The 10811-nt window shown below is 34.6% G+C and overlaps 1 protein-coding gene across 1 annotated transcript in view; it reads right to left on the minus strand.

The window, feature by feature from the left end:
• Positions 1-2455: 2455 nt before the first annotated feature.
• LOC110018301 (methyl-CpG-binding domain-containing protein 9) overlaps positions 2456-10811 on the minus strand; it is a 47492-nt gene continuing 39136 nt past the window's right edge. The window contains exons 7-11 of the mRNA XM_020715570.1: positions 10220-10648; positions 6784-9201; positions 3257-3895; positions 2911-3058; positions 2456-2664 (exon numbers count right to left, since the gene is read on the minus strand). Coding sequence (XP_020571229.1) covers positions 3647-3895; positions 6784-9201; positions 10220-10648 — 3096 coding nt within the window. The 3' untranslated portion in view covers positions 2456-2664; positions 2911-3058; positions 3257-3646. The remainder of the gene's footprint in view (positions 2665-2910; positions 3059-3256; positions 3896-6783; positions 9202-10219; positions 10649-10811) is intronic.

A 10811-nucleotide genomic window follows, 5' to 3' on the forward strand; every position in this document is an offset into this window, starting at 1 on the left:
TTTTTGCATATTATTATTTCACCACCAACTATTTTATTTATAGAAATTTTTCCTTTTGATTCTCCAAGTACATCTTTTGCTACTTGTTTAATAGTGTTTGTAACTTTATCCCACATAGCATTTAATTCTTCATGAACATCCCAAATTTTGAAATTTTAAATTTTACTCATAGAAATAATTTTATTTGTGTCTTCTGGGTACCCTAGGTTCCCTTTCTAATTCTACGATGATGAATTATAATATTGTTTATTTTACAACTTTTCATCTTAAAATCTAGAACTAATAATCGATGTTGGACACTTAAATCCTCACTTGGAATGACCTTACAATCTTTACAATCTTAACAATCTCTTCTCATAAGAAAATAATCAATTTGTGTTTTATTAAATCCATTCTTATAAGTAATAAGATATTTATCTATTTTCTTGAATAAAGTATTAGTAATAATAAAATCATACGCAAAAGCAAAATCTAAAGTGACTCTACCTTCTTCATATACTCCAAAACCGTAACCACCATGAATATTTCGGAAATCTTCTACCACTCTACCGACATGTCTATTTAAAATTCCTTCAATAAAATTTTTTTCTTGAAGATGTATCATTTCTATTAAGACTTTCAAGTCATTCCAGAATTCATCTATAGGTCCTATATCTAAACCTACTTGAGAAGCATAAGCACTTATAATATTAAAAATCTTAATATCAATAATAATCTTAAGGATTTTAATTCTATCTCCAACTCCATTAATTTTTACAACATTATCTTTTAAACTCTTATCTATAATTACACATACACAATTTCTAGTGCGACTCTTACCAGAATATCAAAGTTTAAACCCTAAATTATCAATCTCCTTAACCTTTTCTCCAACCCATTTAGTTTATTGAATACTCAATTATTTGTCCAAGTGTTGCAGTTAAAATAGGATGTAGTGGGATTAAGGCTTTGTTGTTATTGTTGTTGCTGCTGCAGTTAAAATAAAATTAATATGTGCTAGAATGAAATATAAATTTAAAGCTTTACGAATGCCTAGTGAATATATGGATAAAATGTCCAATCAGTATAGGGGGTTGCAAATAAAATAATTCTAGCAGAATGTTATGCTTGTTTACACGTCTTGTACTTGGATATGACTCTTTTAGATCATTTTGGTATTACTGTTTTATTTATAAAAAAAAACAGCTAATACAATCTACAAGTGCCATGGGACATTAAAATAAAAAAAATGCCAGGATGAGGGAACATGTTAAATCCACAATTCTTGTACTAATTTTCAAAAAATTAAAATAGAACCAAACAGGAAAATAACAAATTATTAATAGACTTGAAAAGGACAATAATCCATAGCCTTCAATGCTAGAAATCCTGTGACTTCATTGCCTAAATCATGAATGATTACCGCAGTCAAATCTTATCTGGACAGCTTTTATCAACTACTTGTCATATAGCTATTATGCATCTTTCAAACTACAATCAGGACCAGATTTTTGGCCATGTTGCACTCCACGGATTTTTTATTTTGCTCCATAAAATTAGTCAAAAGCTTAAATTCCATAAATTTAAGATGTTTTGCCGTACTGATCTCTGCATATTGTGCATCAAACCGCCTTCAATAACATGCATTGTTGAATTCATCCTATAAAATAGAGCTCCGAGCTGACATCGAGACAAAATTTCATAAACTTCAATTTCCAGTTTTTGGCTCATCATCTAATAAATAAGCTTTCAAAAAGAGCCATTTAAATTACTGAAACCCAAGCATTCTACAGTTCTGCTTGTGATTGCTCGTCAAATACTAATAAAAGAAATAAAGAAAAGGGCTTAAACAATGTAAGTGCATCCATATTTATGCATTAGTACAAGTGCATGAGTTGAACTAATTTCATCTACTTTCTATAGCATCAAAAAATGCAAATAGTAACAGGATAAGTACCATCAAAAAAATAATTATTATAGATTTAAGCTGTTTTGTACTACTTCTCTCCGGATATTGTGCATCAACCTGTCATCAATAAATGTAGGATTGAATTCATCCTATAAAATAGAGCTGAGAAGAAATTTTCGAAGTACTGACCTCTAGTCAAAATTTCATAAACGTCAACTTCCAGTTTTAGGATCATCATCTGAAAAATAAGCTTTCAGAAAGAGCCATTTAAATTACTGAAACCCAGGCAAACCACAGCTTTGCTTATGATCGCTTGTCAGAAGCAAATTAAAAAAAAAAAATAAAGAATTGGGCTTAAGAGCATCTATATTTATGTATTTGTACAAGTCAACAAGTTGAACTAATTTCATTGACTTTCTATAACATCCAAAAAATGCAAATACTAACAGGATAAGCACCATTAAAAAAGAAAAAAAAATAGTTAAAAGATTTTTGAATATTCATCGCAATAACTAAGAGATGAATGATCGTTTACGACCAAAATAATTGATCCTAATGATACAAATAATGACAGCAAAGAGGTGGGAAATACAAGCAATGAATCTATGGACAGTCCACAAAAAAGTTACAATCAAATGTCTTCACGCTATTCAATAATCAAAATGAGAACTACACTCTTAGGAAACCCAGGGACTGCAACAGGCCAATAACAGATCAAGGATATATTTTCATTGACCGACCAACCATCTGATAAGCCCTGCTCTAACCGAGCAGCTCTGCAAAAAAAATACAGAGCAGGTTTTTAAAAGAATATGCATGCGCAGGACATACACGCTCACCAAAAAATACAAAAGTATAGCATAATATTATGTTGCTTTCATTATGTTGAAGCAACACTTCAAAAAATGGCTGCAAAACAATTATCTGCTCATAAAAAAATGTGAAGAGAATTATGAAAAAAATAAAATTAAGAGCTCTGAATAATTTTTGAAGGATCAAAATACTAGCATGAGGGCTGCTACCTTCAGAAAGAAGTCCTCAATTAGAGAAGTTTGCCAACTGCACACAAGCTTCATTACCATTTGTCCTGGGAAAAAACAGAAACAAGTCTTTTAAGAAGTCCTCGCCATACTCGCTGCCACAGCTCCATGGATATTGAAAGAAAATAAACTGCAATAATGGAAAGCAGATGGACAGCAGAAGCACAAAATATCGTATTATTTTGGAGTAGACGTTCATGAAGTGAAAAAAAAAATAGAGGAACTCAGTAAAATAGGGAAGAAAATAACAGTGAAGAAAGGATGTAGAAATCAAAATTGAAAGAACCCTTCATTTGATTAAATTAGCTCAAACTTAAGCTTCTTTTACATGGATTTTAATTCTGTATGTTGTATAAATCTTTTGAACCAAGGGTGACTCGCATCCACCAATTAAAATTTTTCCCTTCAGTCATATGAAATCTTCAAATGCCCTAAGAAAAATGCCAAACAGCCAATCCAGTAACTCATTCTAGCCAAAAATACAAGTATAACCCAACAAGTCTACCGGCCCAGAGCCAGCCACCCTGTCTCGTCAGTGGTCAGTCACATTATGTACATGAAGGCTGTAGCAGCCGATTTGTTCTAGTGTCCTCTTCTGTATTCATAAGTTTGCCGATGTTACTGAAGCAGGGTAGAAACCCTTCCAAGATTTTAAGAAGCTGCCACCGCACAAGTCTCAATAAAATTCAAACTGTTCCCAGTGTATTAACTGGCAAGACTAGGATCCTACTTCCAAATCTTTCCTCTTCCTTCCAATCCTGCTTATTAGCCGTTGGCCATCTGAATCCAAACTTTCTGTGAGATCCTTGATATAGATAATAGAGTCGTCCAAAGCATATAAACGAAAAGCAAGAGATGACATTGTGGCTGTCCTTGCTGCTGCAGTGAGGGAAGACCAGTACCACCATCCATTTTTTAAGTAGTCAGCCTTGATCATGTCTTCAAACAGGATAGTCGCTTGAACCAACTACAAAATAAAATAGAAATAATTAAATTTCATGATATTGTCATCAACAAATATAATAATTTTAAGTGGATCAATTCATTAGCAAAACATGTTAAGGTGAATAAATGCAGCAATATTCAGCTAAAAGTGACAATCCCTTATAGGTTGATACTTGATAGAAATTTTATTTTTAAGGAGGATAATACAGAAACGTAGTCATGATGAGCAAAATGAGAATATTTGCACCCAGTTTTGGTTTGACAAGCATGCATCAAGCACCATCCATCGTATTTTTTCTCATTTTTGTTGGCACATCCAAACCAATATCATGTGAATGTTTAAAAAGAGCGTGATTTTAAATAGTAACCTTTAACCGCTTCAAAAGAAAAATTTTATGATGCTTGAAAGTAGTCTTATATCCGTCTAATTACCATAGAAAAAACTTGTAAAAATAGCTCCCAAATAAGTAGTGGTTTGTGTAAGCAAAATAAATAAATAAATAAATAAAACATAACAAAAAGTGCCTTATAATATTCCAAAGCCTACCACCTCGAGAAGGATCTCCTAAAATCAACTCCTTAGGATGGCTGGAAGCATTTTCCCCAACATTGGGCTGATCCAAATTCAAATTTTCCAATCTATCAATCTCCTTATCATTTAAATCTCTCATCTTAGGTAAACTTTGCATTGGCTCGTCAAATGTCACATGGACGAATTCTTCTATAATCAATGATCTCTTGTTAAATACTCTATATGCCTTACCATGATAGGATATCCTAGAAAAACACCTTCATCTGATCGGGTATCAAATTTAGGTTAAACCTTCTTTCCCATTTTTCAAAACAAAATACTTACGCCCAAATACATGAAAGTAAGATATATTAGGCATCTTCCCGTTTCAATCTTATGAGTTCTTAATAATAACTACTAAGGCAAATGAAACTCATTAAGCGTTATTCTAGATATGCCGAATAGTATCAAAGACTACACCCAAAATTGTAGCTTGTTTGCAACATGAGTTATTAGAAATGAACGTGCCATCTAAATGATTTCAATTTCTCTTTGATTCTCTGCAAAAATCTCCTCAAGATGTCATGACTATTGTCTCTTCTCTCACTAAGATGAAATCCTCCACCATCAAATTTAATAGCAACAAATATCTTTCCTATAGTAGATGGCATTTCATTTTCTCGTTGGTTCTCACAAGATACTCTTACCTTGATGCAATTGCCAAAGAGCACTAACGACATTAAATTTTCCAAAATGACAGGCATCTGATTACATTGACATTACCTGATTACATAATAATTTTGAGATATCTATTGCCTTCACTATCACATTTAAAGATCCAGCTAGGAAGATGTGGAATTTTCTTAATTCCAAATACTTCACAATAGTAAGAAATGTAACGTTCACAATACTTAGAAATATTCTCCAACAAATTGATACACAAATCCAAAAATATTATAGTACTCTGAGCAACAAAAGATATAAATTATTTTGATGCTACTCCATAATTGACCCAACAGTTTGGTGGAAGTTTAGAATTTTTAATTGCAAAATTTCTGTTCGATATGCACTGATACCGCTCTAGGGCTCCTAGATGGTATTCAGGAAGCAGGTTTAAAGGGGAGGTGATTGTGGTATGGTAAGGGAAAAGTAATATGCAAGTTCAATGGAGTTTGGAATGGATTATGAGGTTAAGGTGGCTTTTGGACAGCAATTTGGCATCGATCGGCAACTGCCCCAGGAGACGGAGGCAGGAGGATAGTGATTTCCTGCAAACAGCAGGTAACAGCGAGCTGGATGGCTTCCTGGCTGAAAATAGTAGGTCGGACGGTGATATACGAACGACGTGCGTGTTCCACTTATTCCTAACCAAGATACAGACACATCGCTGGCAAAAGAAAATAATAAAACATTCCAAAGAGCAAAACTTATAGAACACTTCTCAATTCATCAAATCAGAAAAACTAAAATCCCTAACAACGTACTACAACATATATACAAATCCCCTCATAGCAAATACCTAATTAAAAACTAGAGAAATAGGAGAGGATAAAAATAGAAGCAAAGGAAACTTTCTGAAAATAAAAGAAAGAAAATAAAAATAAAATAGGCTTCGACAACAAGATTGCAGAATTTCTGCAACTGCGAATCCAACAAGTCACAAGATTATGACCGCATCATTCCTCATAAGTAGGAGGAGTTTTTCCTTCTTCGTTGGAAGATTCTGGAATTGATCTATCATCATCATATGAAAATCATCACCTTGTCATGTCTGAGGCAGTCTCACTGCAAAATCTATGCTCACGTCTCATTCAGAAAACTCCAAAACACATACGTCTTTCCAAAGTCTATCATATTAGAATAAAAATCCATCCTTTTTCGACACAATCAAAGCTGGAAATACATACAGACAGATATTCTTGCGAACCAAGTCTATTGCCATTAAATATATAGCATGCTTCTCCCACTTCTTGTACTCGTGCATCGAGTAAAGAAGTCTGTCGCCATAAACATTCTAGAAGTTCTCTTAACAATAATTAGTGTTGCACGTCCTATATCAACAAATTATAAATATAAGAACAACACTGCTCATAATATCTGCCAGCTTAATAAATTTTCGTTGAAATAGTGTGATAAACGAGATCTGAAGTTAATATTTCAACAAAACCAGGAATATGTTCTAGAAATTATTAGTTTAAGGAATAGAGTTTCGTAACTATTGTAACTATTTTTGATGTGACACATCCACATCCATCTGGATTTTTAGCAAAATGCCTGCATGTCCGGAAAAACCATGAGATTCAAATGTTTGAATTAACAAGTTCATAAAGATACTGCAGAAATAGGAAGCAGCAAGATAAACATAAAAAACAATAGCTATATTTAAAGATGAACCTTACCTCGAATATTGATTCTGCTGACTTAACAAACATCCGCCATGCACATCTCCTAAACAGGCAAGCTTTGGAAGTTTTAATTGCTTCTCCGGGCAAAGCTGCATCCATATCAAGTAGATTCATTTTCAGACGTTTTGCAACTTGAGATATCTTTCCAAACAGTGGTCTCAAAGATGGCTCAGGAATTGTGCAACTTCGATAACCTTTTGAATGCTCTGGTTTACCAAATGCAGGGCATGAAGTACTTTGAACCTCTGCACAACCAGACAAAAGAACCTCATTCCTCAAAAGACACACACCCTGATCATCAGCAGTACCATTACATGGTAGTCTAGGGATGTTTCTCGCCTCTTTTTCATCACTTCGGGTTATGTCTTTGCTAAGAGTTTCTGTGTGATTTGAGATTCCCTCTTTCACAGAATCATTGTCACGACTATTATTATCTAAGATAAGAGCTGAATCAGGGAACAGCATGGAGCAACCTGGAATGAGGGAGGGGACCCCTTTTGAACCAATAAGACCTATTTCTTTAACCAACTCTTTGTTTGAATCATTTGTGATGAACCTTTTACTAACCTCATTAAGGTCATATGGACATTTTTTCCTTTGAAAATTAAGTGACCTCAAGTTAATGCCCAATTTTCCATTTTTCATAAGCTCAGTGTTGTCCAAACCATCATAATGTTCCTTCTCCCTGGTGGCTTCCCATCTTACTCCTTTAGTTTTTACTGAATCTTCATATTCCTTGCCATCATCGGATGCAGGATTACTTGAAGTACACCTTCCATCATTATGTCCTTCAAGTTCTTGTAACGTGGAAAAAGTTTGATGGCAATAGATACAGTGGTGGCGAGAAGGCCATACAGGCTCCAGGCACTCACATCTGTACATTCTATCATCATGACCAACTTTAGCCTTCTTCCCCCGTCTTTTAGGATTTCCATTGGCTTCAACCTCAGAAAATGGACCATATTTCTTTTCTAGAATGTTTGTAGCCTTTGTATTTAATGAGATGGCTACAAACTCCTCACAAACAGAAGTTTTATTAGATGGCTGCTGAGATCCACGGGAAACACAACAATTTTCCGGATAAAATCTAAGCCTTTGCCACAGTAAGATGCATTCCTTTAATTCTCTTTCTCTAGGTTCACTATCTCTTAACCAGCCAACAAGTTTTTCTAGTTCTGAATCCGATTCAAATAGAACAATTGGAGATGAACCATTTGTACCTGCATGCATATCATAGTCAGATGTGTTGTAACAATGAATCAAGCCTGATGCCTTTCTTCTCAAACTTGGATCACTCGAACCAAAATCCTGCAAAAACTTAGACTCAGGATCCAACTCTTTGACCTGTTTCCTCTCTTGTGCCATCAGCATACTTCCATCTACCACCAACCATGACCTTTTGCCAGGCCTGCCATTGATCCAATACAACTGCTCAAGTGAATCCCTCCCCAAGAACTCCCTCCTCAAAGATGCCATCATAAGTTGCGATTCCATACTAACAATTGACTCCTGCAGTTTTGATATTTCTTTTTCCAATGAATTCATCTCAGAGTCACAGTTATCACAATTAACTGTACTGAAATTAATATTCAAGACATTTCCTTGCAAAGTAGCACTTTGCTGAAATGTGAACGAGTTCTGCGATGGTATTTTTACCCCATAACTGTTGGTCATTGTAACAGTATCACCGCAAATTGTGCCCCCATTATCAGGTAACAAACAATTCCCAAGAACTGCAGCATCAGCATTTGACAACAAGTTACCATTCTTCTCAGCATTTAAGACGCTTCCCTTATCCAAACTGTCATTAACGGCAATTATATGTTCTCTATGTTCAACGTTTTTTATGCTTTTTTCTGGTGCTTCATTATCTTTCTTGGTAGGAACATTTACTGCCCCCTTGCTTGATGGAAGCTCAACATCAGCTGTTGTTCCACCATCAATAATACTTGTGCTGCTTGGAGAACAGCTCTGAGATATATTACCATTGGAATGTTTAACATTGGCACTCTTTACAAGCTGGTTAATTCGCACATGTTCATCAGTTTGACCACATTCCTCAAGGGAACTCTCTAACTGGATAGGCATAACTTTCACAGCAGGAATAGATGAATAGTGCATTTTGTTACAAAAATTTTGCTGCTGTTCCATCAGTCTACCGTGAGTTACAAGCATGGGAGATATTGCATCTTCCTTCACTGTACCTTCAACCCCAATAGATTTGCTTGTGTATTCTTTCACAGTTCTCATTGCCAACATTTCCTCCTTGAATTTTAAATTTCTCCACTCAACTGTGAGGGAACGCAATTTCTGATGGAGATCATTTGACCGATCAGTGCATTGCTCAAGGTGCTCACGAATTAGCAGAGAGTTGAGAACTTCATCACATAAGAACTTAAGTAAAAATACTCTCTGCAATCATAAAAGAACAAAGTATCAATATCATGCAGTTGAAAACATTAAATTTATTTCAGAATGTACAGAACAGGTACAAATGCATCAGAGAGAAACATTCTATTCAATTATCATGCGCCTATAACAACATAAATGCACTACTAGAATGATGATAGCTCAAGCATGAAGGTCTATGGATTTTGATCTTAAATTGTTTACTTCATTCCAACAGTAGTTTTTTACCTACTAGTGGAAAATATCCTACGCTAGAGAAAACCCACCCATAGATTATAAAGTGTACTTCATGAGACCTTGGACGTAGAAGGATAAGTTATCAAATTACATACATCTCTAGCTTCTATGATCTTCTTGTGTCCTTCATGCCTTCTTTCACTTTTTTCCTTAACACTAACAAGTATTTTCTGAGCTTCGTTTTCCATAATTAGTGTATCTCCAAATTCCAACAGCTAACCATAATCATGTAAAGATACAATAAGTAAATCATCTTAAACAATGCAAATTCTTGATTTAAAGCAACCCAGTGGTCATATAAAGTGAATTCCCGAACATAATAGCAAAATCAAATATACAAAACAAAGAACAAACTCCAACAAAATAATTTTAAGAGATGCAAAAGATGCACTATTACGATTAGAAATGTTCATCCCAAGATGACGATAGTTGCTTATTCAAGTGCGAAACATAGATGACAGCTTCAGTCAGCCAAACATATAAAAAGAGTACCTCATGCAATTAACAGTCTACATCCTAAACTATCCAAGATTATAACATCACATATAAACATGAAAGTGATAAGAAAAAACTAAACTGAGATAAATTCCTTCAGATTCCTAGCAGCTGAATTCCATTTCTGGCAAAGAGACAAGCATAGTATCCTCAATATATATATATATATATATATATATATAAGGCGACATCAGAAAATTAATACACAGACAGAATTTTTGCACAGAACCTATCATAGGGAATGATAAAACTTTGAAGAGAAGAAAGGCACTAAATGCCAAAATCAAACCTTGTATAAGCTTAGTTCCCAGTATTCTTTCTCCTCCAATGATTTCCCGAGTTGATATAAAGCTTCATGAAATGCCTGTGTGTCCTCCCCCAGAAGTCTTCTTGGCTGACAATGGGGAACCTGAGCATTTGCATTTATATCTTTTATTTTATTTTGAACTGAAATGCAGGATGGACAATACCAATTTCCTTCTGGAATCCGAGCAAGTGGAGGGTTTAAACAATATGTGTGGTACTCAGAGTCACAAGCATCACACAAGAGTACACTGTCATCATCTTTGTCAATACCACAGACTTTACAGACTCCTTCTTCCCATGGAGCTTTAGGTAATTCATTGCTACTGACAAGGATATATTGCAATTCCTTCTGTGTTTCACTGTTTTGTTCAGTGAAAGATCGGTCAGCAAACTTCTTTACAAGGTACAGTACCTGTGCTTAACCAAAAGAAAAAAAAAACACAAACTTAATGTGCCGTCAGCACAATACTAATATTAAAAAAAGTTTCTTCAGTTGTTATTTTACCGATGAAAGAAAAAAAACAAAGGTATATACGCATACATACATACAGACTATCCATATATATATATATATA

This window comes from Phalaenopsis equestris, unplaced genomic scaffold (assembly GCF_001263595.1).
Source record: "Phalaenopsis equestris unplaced genomic scaffold, ASM126359v1 Scaffold000008, whole genome shotgun sequence".
In the NCBI taxonomy this organism is placed as follows: domain Eukaryota; kingdom Viridiplantae; phylum Streptophyta; class Magnoliopsida; order Asparagales; family Orchidaceae; genus Phalaenopsis; species Phalaenopsis equestris.